Source organism: Lupinus angustifolius, chromosome LG06 (assembly GCF_001865875.1).
Source record: "Lupinus angustifolius cultivar Tanjil chromosome LG06, LupAngTanjil_v1.0, whole genome shotgun sequence".
In the NCBI taxonomy this organism is placed as follows: domain Eukaryota; kingdom Viridiplantae; phylum Streptophyta; class Magnoliopsida; order Fabales; family Fabaceae; genus Lupinus; species Lupinus angustifolius.
This window is the reverse complement of record NC_032014.1, coordinates 10,852,839-10,866,888: the sequence shown is the minus strand read 5'-3', so window position 1 is coordinate 10,866,888 and position 14,050 is coordinate 10,852,839. Positions and strand designations below refer to the sequence as shown.

Here is a 14,050-nt window from a genome sequence, read left to right as displayed (position 1 = left end):
TAACATTTGTTTTAGAGCCTATAAAAAGGTATAATTGTTTGTAAATTACATTAGTTTAGTTTTAGTGAAATTATATAAATTATCTTTTACTTTTTTACACATACACGAACCCTATTTATTTTTATACTTTCATTAGGATGACCTCCTGCATGAGAAATAAGTGTAATTTTGTAAACAAAAATGTGATAAATGAAATTAAGTTAAACAAAACATGATATATCGTAGAGACAGGTCCAAATAATATAGGAGTCAATACCTTTTGGTTCGTTACGACATAGTATAAGAGCGATTTAAGCAATATCTTTTTAGAATTGTTGATGCATTTTGTAACAAAAAATAATAAAGATACATTAATTTGTATATTATTTGGATTTTAATGTATCATATTTTGTTTGACTAACTTAAAAAAATTAAGAGATATTTGTGTAGATCTAAAAAGTATATAGAATAATTTGTATAATTTTACTAAAACTTAAGGAATCTTACTATATTTAATTCTTGTTTTTATTATACCAGTGAGGGCCCAAATGTTATGACGGCATAGCTCTCACAGTAACAACAACAATGGCAGCAGTATCGAAAGCCATGTCTAGGTTATCATCTCGTTTAAACTCTCTTTCTCATACCAACTTCACTAAACAACAACCATCACTCCTTAAACCTAATCACTTTGCTTCTACGTCACGCGTTTCTCCCACTTCTCGGTGAGTCTGATTCTTCTTTTCAAATCCATATCATACAAATATTCCATTTTTAAGTTGTTGTAATTGTGAAATTTGGTTGTTTAGGTTACCAGTGGAGTTGGGTAGCTTGGATTCAATGATGCCGTTGCATAGTGCAGTTGCTTCGTCAAGATTAGTGTCAAGCTTGTCCGTACAATCTATGGGCTGGGCTTTAGTTCCTCAAGGTACGTTTTTTATTTCTTGTGTAATTTCATTCTGGGTTTTGGCTTAATAATAAGAGTAAAGATCCATTCGGGTGTTCAAAATTGTGTTCAAAGTAAAGATCCAAAATTGTTGCTGAAGATGTTAATTGTGGGTCAAATTAGTATTTTGTGAGTAATTTTTAGACACCCAGGAAGACTTTTTGACCCTCATTGCAATATTAGTTTGAATTTTTACTTTCTTTTTTTCCTACAAGCTGAAATATACAAGTGCCAAAGTGAGTCTTGCTGAAGAATAAAAATATGGTCTAGAACATAGTTGACTACCAGGTTTGCATACTAAGTTTCAAATTTTCCATTTTCAAGGGTAATGAGTGTGATGGAACATGATGGAATGTAAAATTGTTGGGGGTTTGAAGAGGACGTTTTATTCCATTCCTTTACTTAAACAACTCTCTAATTATGGAACAGTATTTTCATCTATTCTGTTTCATTCCTTATGCCTCTATCCCATTCATCCAAACATGTGATAAAGAAACTAAGAAAGTCTTGTAATAATTACATAAAAAGTGACAAACTAGTACTCTTGCCCATAGCGATTTCCCACTCTAAATGAGTAATTAGTATGTGGTTTGTACTTCTTAGTTCTTACCATGTAATTGTTAAGTTTTTTTATGCTTTGAAGTGGCATGTATTGGTAAGTTTTTTTATGCGGATGCTAGTATGCAATTTGCAGGGTTGATTAGAGAATTACTCTTGGCACATGACACACATATATATTTTTAAGATAAAGAGTAAATAATTTCTATTACCTATTGTTAACCACCAATACTTTCAAGAGCATAGTAATGGGCGGCCCAATGCATGAGGCTCCCAGCTAATGCGGTCTGGGCAATGTAGATGTGCACAACCTTACCCTATCAAGCGGAGACAGTGTTTCCAGGATTTGAACTTGTGATATCTTACCCTTGCACCAATGCTCACCCGCTTTTTCGGGAGCATGGTAATGACTTGCAGTAAATGGCCACCTTCTAGGAAGAGTTCCAAATAGGACAAGCATCATACCACCTCACATCACTGTACATATAAGTGAATGCAACTGTGACGAGATTTTTCCTATTACATCCAGGAATACCCTTTTCAGATATTCTTAGCCTAACAATACAAATTCCTCCTAATCTACGTCTTACTTCCTGTTTGATGTTTTGAAAATTGCTCTCCTCATTCTCGTTTCTATTTGCAAATATCACAAGATGCATTGGAAGCTAGTAGGGAAATCTCTGATCTGCATCCAGTCTTTAACCCTGTTAAGCAGACATGCCAAGAATTTGCAATTGAAAAATAAATGATCCGTTTTCATCTTGCTCCTTTCCCAAATCAATTTTCTATAAGCAACTATAATATTCAAGTGAATTCAAGTGGGCGCACTTATATATTGTTCAGCACACAATTAAAGCTTACTTTGTGCATGTGCTTTGCATCACTGATTGTATCTGAAGTTTCGGATGGTGTTTTTTTCCCCTTCCTGTTAGTCCACTGGGAAAGTAAAAAATAACATATTGACTTGTGTAACTACTTAAATTGTTTTGAAACTCTAGTTTTCCACTGCTTTATAAATTTTGATCAAAAGTTGGATGGTTAAGCCTGTATGAATTGTTTTTTCAAAAAAGACATGAAAATAAAAGATTGAAAATGCTTCCTCGCCAATTTATATGAATGCACAATTAGTTTTATGCTGGTTATAATAGATATATAACCATCCACCAGTCTCCACCTAACAACTTAAGCTTTTAGTTTTAGGAGAGTTGGTTATTGAAATATTGGAGGTAGAGCTCATTGCATAGATGATTCTACTGTGCTGGATATTGAAAGTATTTAAGTTTGTGATAGAACTTAGATGTAATAGATCATGAGGCATGTTTTCCAAGGAAAATTTCATGCTCAAAGCCTTAAACAAAGAGAGAGGGGAGATAGTTCATCACATTTAGTAAATTGGTCGAATCGTTTTCACTTTTCATTTCATCCATTTTACTCCTTCCTATTAAAATTTTAGTTTTCCGAAGGCTTGGATCTAATACTGAAAATAATGAAAAGTTATCTTTGGTAAATGGTGGAAATAACACTGATATTTGCATCATGACTTCAAAAATGGCAAATATATGTCATGTTCTTCTCAGTGGTCCTATTTTAGTAAAGTTTTGCTCAAGTGACTCCCAAAATCTGAGTGTTAACTACTGATACTTCAAGCAACAATGAGACAAATGCAAACATTTTTGGGTAATTAAAATTTCATCTCATAACTCCACAAAATTGAAAAATATTGTGTGGCCAACGCTGTTTTTGAAGCAGACGACTAGCCTTCATGGGTAACTAAATAACTCCTTTTGATGCAAGTGTCACAAGAATGCGAATTTATCAGGAGTTATTGTTTTAAAACACATGTTAGATGATTGCATACTGTTTTCCATCTGAATTGAAGTGAGAGTTTTAATACTAGAACAGAAAGAACTTATTGTAATGCTTCTGTTTGTCTATTTCAGGTATTTCCATGCCTTTATGACATTATTTGTCAGAAGTTAGTTGCTGCATGGTAGTAACATTTCCATTTGCTGGCAGATTAACGTTGATGTTGGCCTTTGACACAGAATGTCTCATCTGATATATTTGAGGAACATGCTATGCAACTCATGTTGCTTACTTATTGGATTGGTTCATTTATCTTCATGTGTTTCTGAAATATCATTTTCTGTTTTTTCCAGGAGTTTGTTCACTAATAATGCATGATGGTGTATTATATCTGAGGATTTAAATCCTTTTACTTGTTAAAGTTTTTGCATTTCGTAGTCATTGCAAAACAAGATATGATATTTTCAGTGTATGATCCCTTCATAGAGTCATTGATTTTCCTATGCCAAGCAATTTGGCTCTACCTTTTTTTTCTAATTAAACTTAATTCCAATATACATGTTCTTTATCAACATAGAAAAAATTGCTAAGGCTTCCTAATAAATGACCATAACTTGGCTTTTCTTAACAGGATTTTTCCTTGGCTCATAATTATTTGTCTCTTAATCTCTTTAATGATTCTCTTATCAAATTGATTAACGCAATTTTGACATCATCTTTGTGTAGTTCAATTTTGTTAGATACAATTATAGCTTCCAACTTCACTAATTTCTAGAATCTTGATTACTAATTAGGAAGGTGTGTTTAATATGATTTATTTTAATTTTTGTGTGTATTTGTATGTGTAGGTTATAAATTATATATATTTTTTAGATGTAACAATTGTCACACCATAATGCTTTTCTTTTGTTGCAGTCAGTCGCTATCTAAAATTTAACGTAGATCTTAAATTTGTTCCTCAATTATTATGTTTGGCAATCATTATTGTATTTATAACTTTAAATTTTTGTTTAGAAATAAACAAATGCAATAGCTTTGATTTGAAATCGTTATTATTATTTTTTGTTGAGATCAAGAGATATCTCTATAGATTATTTCATTTCAATCGCTCATATAATTAATCATGGGTGCACCACGGAAGCATGAAAGTTATGTGGTCTTCTATAAAAATTGTCTTTAAAATTTGAAAAGGATAAAATTTGCCTATCATCTTGATCTACCTTTTATGTATATTTTTTATTATATAAAAATAGAGTTTGAGTTTTCATTATTTAAATAACAGACATATTTGATTATTGTTGTATTGTTTAAATATATATTTTCACCTTTATTAGCTAACAACTAATATATTATTGATTTAATTCGCTTTTATGTTTTCCAAACAAGAAATTTGAGAGGAATGTGATGATTGATTTAAATTTTAGCTTTATGAGGATAAGTTTTGAATGAGAATCGATTCTCACTAAAAACTGATAATTTCTAAATCATGTGAATAAAATAAAATATATCTCAATGATTTATAATAAGGTCCAAATAAATGAAGCAGCATTGACATATGTGGGTAATATGGCTTATGAAGATTGAGTTTGTGAAGGCAAATTAATTTATATTTGTGTCTATAAACTTGAGGTTAAAAGTTGAAACAATAATTATTTAATAAAAAAATGAGAATAAATTATTTCTTTATATCGAGGGATAAATTATCTCCTCTAACTTCTAAAATCTACTAAAATTATCACATGTGTATTTAATTATTTTTCTGAGGATATTTTTAAAAACCAACAAAAATAGTACACATGATATCATTTCAGTGAGTAAATGGTATAACTTGTCTCGAATATATTTTTTTATATAAAATGGAAGAAATATAACATGGCAATTTTGGTAGCAGGAAACAGTGGAAGGCCACTGACATATTCCAATTGAATCAGAACATAATTATGAATCAAAGAGAAGGTGGCTGTGCAAGATTCTTCAACATCTGAAGGTACATGCTAGCACAATCTCTAAAGATAGTATTTGATTCATATTAACATGGTTATTTTACTACTATATAATTTCTTTTCATCACTGTTGTTCTAATGAAATTACTGATATTAATATCATGATATATACCCAACATTGCAAAAATTATAAAAAATGTCGATGGTAAAACTATAATTATCATGTTATTTTACTATTTTATGCCGAATGTAATTAGAATAGAGACGTGTATCATATAATATCATACATAAAGCATTGCATGTGCTATTTAAGCCAAACCTCTCCAACCAGTCATGTGCAGTCCAAAATATAAAGAAAGAAGTGATTATTGATTTCTTGAACTTTATAAGGAGGTAGATTGAGGCATTATTTACTTGAGTAATAGCAACACTATCTTGTCTTTAACATCAAATTCAGGTCACAATCTCACTGAATAGTATATGCTGAGTAACTCTAAGCTACTATATGTGATTATCGATTTTAAAATAGAAGTAGTGTTAATAGGGTCTGTCACTATGTCATTACATTATAATATGAGTCATTACTTTGGATTTAGAATAAAGGTAACAACAGAATATCACGGGATTAAAACTGTTTATTTGTCACTATATATCCTTTATTTTTGTATGGGTTGCTGAATATGTTAATACTTTATAGTGTTTTTTTGTTGTATACAATATCACAAGCCTCCAAAAACCACATTGATGCTCTTCCTTACAATATTCATGCACATGTCTTATTCAGCAAAGTGGCTAGGTAAAGAAACTTTTAGAGCCTATATTTAGAAGCATTATATTTTCATAACTACAACACTATTATTTCAACCTCAGAAGCTGTAAGAATAGCATGGAGGTGACTTTCAAGTCTACTGATGATAAACCAGAAGATGAAGTTGGGGTAGAAGAAAGCATGGGCTTTGACAAGTATATTCAGGTTCAAATCCATACACACATATATATATACATAAACACACACACACATATATATATATATACCCAGCAATGCCATATTGTACTGTTTTTATATTCAGAAAATATCTTTCTTTGTTCATGGTGGTTTTAGGAGCTAAAGGAATTAAGGTCTCAACTTCACAATGCTGCAGACTACTGTGAATCAACGTTCTTGAAAAGCCAAGATAAGAAAACTGAGTGAGTATTCTATATGTGCCACACTCTTGTACTCATGTTATTATTGTGAATAAAAATGGCTCTTGTAGAATAATTTTGGCCATGGAAGGTGACATCTATAGTTTTCTGTTAACTGAATCAAAGTGATTTTTTAGTCTAACATAATTTGCTTATAAAAGTCTAGATAAGTTTCCTTCACTTATTTTTGTGTGCTTTCTAGGTAATTTTTTATAGATTTTGTATATGTGAATATTGCAGAGTGTTGGAGAGCACAAAGGAGTACATATGCAAAAGCGTCGTCACAGTTATCGATCATCTTGGAAATGTCTCAGCCAAATTTGAAGGTCTAATTTCTCAAACAAATGCATTTTCTGAAGCTGAGTTAAGAATTCAATGCCTCAAACAAGTTAGTACTACTCTTGCTTTTCACAAATACTAAATGCAAATATCAGAATGTTGTTATATGGAACTTTTAAATCTACCTAATATGAAGGATGTAATTGAAAATCATGACAATCATCATAGTTTTTGTTTTTTGACCAAAGCAATATACTAATTAAAGATGGTTCTTTTTGACAGAGACTTCTCTCATGTCAACACTATGCTCATGAATTTACCCTAGCAAAAATGCAATTTAGTGACAACTTGCCAAGACTACATTCACGTTATTTATCTTCAAGTAAATATTTCATGCTCTGCTTTTCTTTCCTTAGAGACTATCTTTGAAATTTTGGGTAAAGTTTAAATGTTTTGGTCCTTATTTCTATTAGCTAATTTAGGTAAAACTTATAGCTATGAATATGATTATAATAAAAATTATATAGATATTAAATTTTATTTTTATTTTTATGATGGACTCACTTTTTATAAAAATGTTTGAATTTAAAGAAGATCACTTTTCAGAAAAGCATTTGCTCCTTATAAATAAATAAAACAAGTCATATACATTAATCAATAAATTTATTAAAATATCCTAACTTTAGAAAGGAGATAAATTTTAGTCACGGAGAAGATTAGGGAGAGATTCACTTACTTACTTTACATCCTGACCATCAATTCTATGAATATCTAATGGTTTAGATTTAGTCTCTAATTCAAATAATTAGATTTCCCTAGAATTAATAGTTTGAAGGAGGAGTAAATTTAAAAAACTTACTTTCGAAATAAATGGATTTAATGATAATAGTATTCTTATTTAAGTAAGTTTTTCAAACACTATAAATTTTGCCAATGACATTATGCTATCACTATTCCCATTATCTAATTCTTGTTTTATTTTATTTTTTCAATTGACTTCCATATGATCAGCACCTACCCTTGATAGATCAAGCAGTGAAAAACCAAGGTACCTCATCTATAAAAATGGAATATATTTTATACCATAGTTTCATATCTATGCTTTTATTAAATCTAATGCAGAGATTCTGAAAGTCAAATTCCTTCAAAGATGAAAGATAAACATGTACAAGCGACACATGGTGATTTACCACTTTTTATGTATACTGATAAGCCACACCCAATTCAAAATTTGAAGCCAACCACTGCTACAGTTAAAGGGCATAACAATTTCCCCACAGGTAACATATTATGTTCTTATCATCCCAAAATAGAACAAAAATACTTTGTTCTTCTCCATGAAGAAATAAGATATATGTCGTATGTCCCGAACCAATAATAATCAAATAATAATAATGAACATTTAAATTTTTTAATTGATATAATATGAGACAACAAATATAGGTTATTACATAATTGTTTTTGGGTTACATCTGTATAATACTCTAACATTACTTTCTTTACTGATCTTAAACAATAGTGGTACCTGTTGGGGATAATTTATCAGTCTTAACAAAAGTTCCAAATGCTACATTTCATTTCCAAGTGAGTGTGTCCTCTACACTACTTTTTTTTACATTCAAGATGCATTGATTTGCATAATAAAGTGAATTCATTCAATGTCATATATATCTAATTTGTGAGTGGCTTTATGTGTAGAGTACTCAAAAGGTTGGATATCACAGAAGATCGTTGCATGGCAGAGACATCTTATGGCTCATGCGACGTACAAAACGAACCCATTGAAACAACTGAAGAACCTTTTCATATGTTTGTCTTAATTAAGAATTCATGGTCATCGTTGTTTATTTTGTTTTACATATATTCCCTTGGGTTCATATGTGGTAGTTCAATTTTAATACTATGATTAAATTAAAAACGAAACAATGTAAGCAAATATTTGTGTTTGAGGCATTTGGAGTGTGAAGGTTGTTTTGTAATATTGGGAGGAAAGTTATTATTTTATTAAAGTTACACATTTCATTTTTTTCAATGTCATATATAACTAATTAGGGTGTTTTGTAATAATTCATTCAATGTCATCACTTCACCTCTTTTTTATTTTATTTTCTCCTATTTCCTTTTATGAGTCACAAAGATGATATTATATTCAATAGTGCATACAGTATCCTTTTGCATTTAATGTTATTAAAGAATGATATTCAATATTATATTCACCAAAAAATGCCATTTTCATTCACATCACATCACACGGTACCCTTTTGCAAGCCAAACAAGTGAATTATGTTTAAAAATGGCATGATATTGGTGACAACTCATCAACTATACTTGGCAGCATTGTCACTTAAGCATTTTATAACCAAAACCGACATGACATCAACTGAATATGCATTAATCATGCTACAATACATTGTTTTTCACAAGTTAAAAAAATACCTAAGGTTGGTTTTCTGTAAGGAAAATATATATAATCCTACACCAATAAATAAAAAATTTGTTTTTAGTATTTGACTATTATTTCGCTTTTTTAATAATGAATTAATCTTTTTTTTGGATATCCTCAAATGTTGTTCATAAATCAAATTTAAAATACTTAGATACTTGAGGAATTATTGATATTTTACATTATTAGATCAACACTTTGTTGGTACATATTATTATTTATCTACTAATAATGTGTCGGTCTAGTAATTTAAGGTTCCACTGAATCTACAATGTAGAACGTTCGATTCTTGGGAGCGACCCTGATTGGAATCCCAAAAGGGATTAGTTACTTACCCGAAAAAGATAGGGGATACCTTTGGTAGTATAAAAAACATTATTACTTATTTTAATTCACTAAAATAAGGATGAGATTTAAACTTTAAAACTATAATTAAATAATTAAAATTGTCTTAAAATTACTTTTTAATTGATTTAAATATAAACCCACCATTTTAAAAAGAATTTTCTTAACCTAAAGGCGGATGATAATAGGTTAAAAATAACATGTTTATATTATGAAATTAAATATTCAAATCTTCATAAATTTAATTTTCCAATATCCTTTTATCAAATTTGAGATTACGAAAATCTTTTTAAAAATACATTTATATTGAAGGGAAATTACTCCCTTTGTTGTATTTATAGCTGATTTAATATTTTGTCAATTTGTGCTTTTTCTTAGTCTATGTTGAAGAATCGACGCGGGGAGGGGGCTGTTTTTCTGGAACTTCAAAACGACGTCGTTATAGGCGTTTCTTCGTCTCTAGTGATGGGCGATGACAAATCCTCAACGATAATGGCGAATAGGGACAGAGATCGTGAGCTTCTTATCCCCGTCGCTGGTTCCGCCGTCGATGACGGCGCCGCCTCTTCTAAACCATCCTCTTCCTCCTCCTCCATGCATCAGGCTGGCCGCGAGGTGATTATCTCTTTCTCCTATAATTAGGGTTTCAATTGTTCATTTGTGCTGTTGCTATGGAAAATTGAATTGAGACTTGAATTTACTTGAATTGATACTGTGTTTACGGATTTATATAGATATGAATTGGAATTCTCTAAGGAATAAAAATAGTTCTGACCTGTGTTTTGAAAACTCACCAATTTTAATGGTCCTTGTGGATTTCTTTGCTTTCATCTTCTTTAAGTTGATAGTATCAATTCAATCATTTTTATCTCTTTGGTTGTTAAAATCAAGTAATTTATTTTATTTTTGAAAACTGACTTTGCTTCAAGGTGGGAGTTGAATTGATTTTGTGGCAGCGCTTGATAAACATGTTAGAACGGGATTAGATACAGCGTGAGTTTATGTTTGTTGCATTTCTCAAATGGAACAGAATGGTACATGTTATAGGAAAAGGTGGGACATTTTTGTTCCATTGAAAAGCATATGATGTTGAACCAAAGAGGACAGACCATAATGTTCTATTCTGTTCTGTTTTTTTCTTTTTCTGCAAACCAAACTATACCTTAGGGTGTGGAGATGAAAGGAACAGAGATGTAGTTGTAGTCTTTTAGACACAGGGTCGGATTTTAATATAAGGTGATCTTAATGATTTATGAATAATTGGGTATTATAAAGCACAATAACTTGCTTTTGAGTTGGGGTAGGGGACCTTTCTTAATTTATTAGGATCTCCAGTGTCAATTTCTTTGAGATTTGCACTCATATATATTAAAATGTGATGTGTTTTAAAGATTTTTAATGCCTAACAAGACTATGTTATCCTATTCTTTTAGTTGCATGAGAGTTAGTTTGCCTTTTACATCTGAGATATTTGTCAGACTGATTTCCAACTGTTGCTGATGTCTTTGCAGACTTTTTCCAAAGTTATTAGGAGTTGGGCATCGAAAAAGTTCATGACTGGATGGTGTGCAATTCTTTCTTTAACCCAATATGTATCCAACTTCAACACATGGATAATTGGATATATTGCTATGTCATCATGTACATTTGTACATATGAAATTACCACTCATGTTATACCTTAATTTTTTATCTTATGATTATTTCATTATCTTTTAATGTTTCATTTTTAAAAATAATGTTACTTCCTCTAATTTTTTATTATCTATATTCTATTCATTCTTGCCTTGTTGTTTGTGTCATGGCCTGAAGGTTATTGTACATGATAGGTGCTTTATATCTGAAAATTATTGTACATGATAGTTCCTTTATATCGGAAAGATCTTACACCCTTTCTATAGAGTTCAGGATATGTTGCTACTAAATAGTAATATATTCAAAGTGATACACTGATACTCCTTATTCAATCAAAACCATAGGTTCTTAATTATAGCTCTCCAAATTCCTTATCGAACCATATAGCCAAATTATAGACCTTTATGTCTATTCCTGGGATAATTCGAATAAAAATATATAATATTCTTATTGCTAACTGACTATCCATATCATTGGTTTTAGAAGGATAAGGCAGTGGCGAATACGTAACTTTCTTTAATCATCAAAGGTGATTCTATGTAGAATACTTGCTGAAAATAAATTTGACCCTTTCCAGTATTTACCTTTCTATATGCACAGTCAGCACAGATATTGGTTTTGAAAAATTACATCCCTGCCTTATGGTTGACTATCTTTCCATTTCAGACCAGTTGTTAATTTGGCTTCTTCAGATTCATGTGGTCCTTTATATTTGTGGTTTCAGTGACTTTGTTTTGCAATTTGAGTAATTATGATTGGAGGCTTTGAAAATGAAAGTATAGTTGGAGATTCAGGGTTTTCTTTTCCAGGGTTGCACGTTTTACGCCTTTTCCCCGTGGGCATGCTACTACGTTTGACTTCTTTTTATACTGTCGTTTAAGATCTAATATGTGATGCTGTACCTGTATAAAGGCATTAGCTACTGGATGTAAGGAATTCCTATGTATTTGTTAGGTTAAACGGTGATAACTTACTGCTCATTTCTTCTGTAGTGTCATCCTTTTTCCAATTGCAATCACCTTCTACATAACATGGTGGTTTATTCATTTCGTGGACGGGTTTTTCTCTCCAATCTATGCTCAACTTGGAATGAATATTTTTGGTAAGTGCTTCTGTTCTCTGGTACTTCAGGGTTACTTTTTCCCATGTGATTGCTGAAGCATGGCTATTTATTTTGAAGTAATTATATATTCTTAATATTTTCTTTCTTTTTTCCCTCCTATTTTTTGTAATTGGGATTTTATTGGATGTTAGAAATGTACAATAGGGCTATAAAATACAAGTGGGTGGTTAACAAAAAATAGTTATATCATTGACTATTGTTCATTAAGTTGCTCACTGGATGCCATGGTAGCATTAATAAACACCTTGAGGTTAATTACTAATACTTCATGGTCAGGCCTTGGATTCATAACTTCCATGAGTTTCATCTTCTTGGTCGGGGTTTTCATGTCCTCATGGTTGGGTACATCTGTCCTTGGGCTTGGGGAGTGGTTTATCAAGCGGATGCCTCTTGTTCGTCATATCTATAGTGCCTCCAAGCAGATTAGTGCTGCTATCTCACCAGGTGTGTTTGCCAACATCTCATTCTTACTTTTCATGCTGATATGAATGTATTCTTGGGTGAGAATTGTTCATTTTAACATATATGCTGTCACAGATCAAAACTCACAGGCATTCAAAGAAGTGGCCATCATTCGTCATCCACGTATTGGTGAATATGCATTTGGATTCATCACCTCATCTGTTGTCCTTCAGGTTTGTTTTGGACGTTATGTTTGGTAGCTTATAAGTTCAGAAAAATTTCTTTCTTGCTCGAATTGGTGTTTCATTATAAGTCCCACTGTATCACTATTTTATTGTTGCTTACACTATAATCCTGGTTGTTTTTTGATCGATCTGTCATTCTGGATGGGAATATTTGGATCATTCTGTTACTTCATGGTCAATGATAGTATACTGATCTATGTTTTGCTGGTGTAAAATAAAGGCCGACGTGAAAATGTATTTTATGACTCATTTTTAGCTTGTGTAGCTTATGCTTATTTGGTTTGGCTTTGCTTGACTTATATATAACTATTACCTTACTTTTTGCAATCTTATTTAAGAATAAGGGCTCATTGACTGGCTGATAGTTAATAATTATTATGGTAACTTATTTTTGCTATATAAAGGGTGAGACTCAACACAAGTACAACGGTAAGGTTGCTGCCTTTTGGTCTAGAGGCCACAGGTTAAAATCCCATAAAAAGTCCTCCATTTGGGGGCTAAGGCTATGCATATTTACTCTTCCTGGACCCCACAAGGTGGGACCCTTGTGCATTGGGTTGCCCTTTTTTGTTGTCACCATTTACCTCTATTCATTATTCTGATTATGTTGGTTTCCATGTAGCCTTTCAGGTTCATTTTCTTTAGATTTGTTTGTAATGCCATATAATATTGCAAGTATGATTGGGTTAACTCAAAGGTTTGCCTTATTCTCCTTAATCAGTGCCATTTTTTCTAAATGCCCATTCTAAGTGCCTTCTGGATGTTAACTTGTGATTCCATTATTTTGCCATTGGAATGTATAGATAAGCATTTGATGTATGTCTCTGATAAGGCAGGTTTAATTATGAAAATTGTCTGCATTTATCTGAGCTATAAGCAACTTTAAATGTTGAATTTACTCTGTTATTTATATTGTCATTTCTCAGAACTATTCTGAAGATGAAGAGCTATGCTGTGTCTATATTCCCACGAACCATCTTTATATTGGTGATATATTTCTTGTCAACACCAAGGATGTCATTAGACCAAATTTATCAGTACGTGAAGGAATTGGTGAGTTGTGTTTCTTTTAGTTACTCCTAGTCTTGAATTATAGAGATCAGAGCAATGTTATTTATCTATTTTTCAACATGCCATTATGATGAATGTGGTTTGTCCCCCC

The 14,050-nt window shown here is 31.4% G+C and overlaps 3 protein-coding genes across 3 annotated transcripts in view; all 3 read left to right on the top strand.

The window, feature by feature from the left end:
• On the top strand, positions 531-3,684 carry LOC109349801. The gene is made up of 3 exons (XM_019590792.1): positions 531-704; positions 789-907; positions 3,424-3,684. The coding sequence occupies exons 1-3, from the start codon at positions 565-567 to the stop codon at positions 3,441-3,443; spliced, it is 279 nt and encodes a 92-aa protein (XP_019446337.1). The 5' UTR covers positions 531-564; the 3' UTR covers positions 3,444-3,684.
• Positions 6,021-8,749, top strand: LOC109350838 (probable protein ABIL5). The gene is made up of 8 exons (XM_019592146.1): positions 6,021-6,205; positions 6,335-6,420; positions 6,658-6,805; positions 6,979-7,078; positions 7,708-7,744; positions 7,819-7,976; positions 8,216-8,280; positions 8,395-8,749. Exons 1-8 carry the CDS (start codon positions 6,119-6,121, stop codon positions 8,479-8,481), a joined length of 768 nt encoding a protein of 255 aa, XP_019447691.1. The 5' UTR covers positions 6,021-6,118; the 3' UTR covers positions 8,482-8,749.
• Positions 9,830-14,050, top strand: part of LOC109349800 (protein LIKE COV 1-like) — a 5,297-nt gene continuing 1,076 nt past the window's right edge. Inside the window, exons 1-6 of the mRNA XM_019590791.1 lie at positions 9,830-10,099; positions 10,996-11,048; positions 12,111-12,220; positions 12,518-12,685; positions 12,779-12,876; positions 13,815-13,941. Coding sequence (XP_019446336.1) covers positions 9,866-10,099; positions 10,996-11,048; positions 12,111-12,220; positions 12,518-12,685; positions 12,779-12,876; positions 13,815-13,941 — 790 coding nt within the window. The 5' untranslated portion in view covers positions 9,830-9,865. The remainder of the gene's footprint in view (positions 10,100-10,995; positions 11,049-12,110; positions 12,221-12,517; positions 12,686-12,778; positions 12,877-13,814; positions 13,942-14,050) is intronic.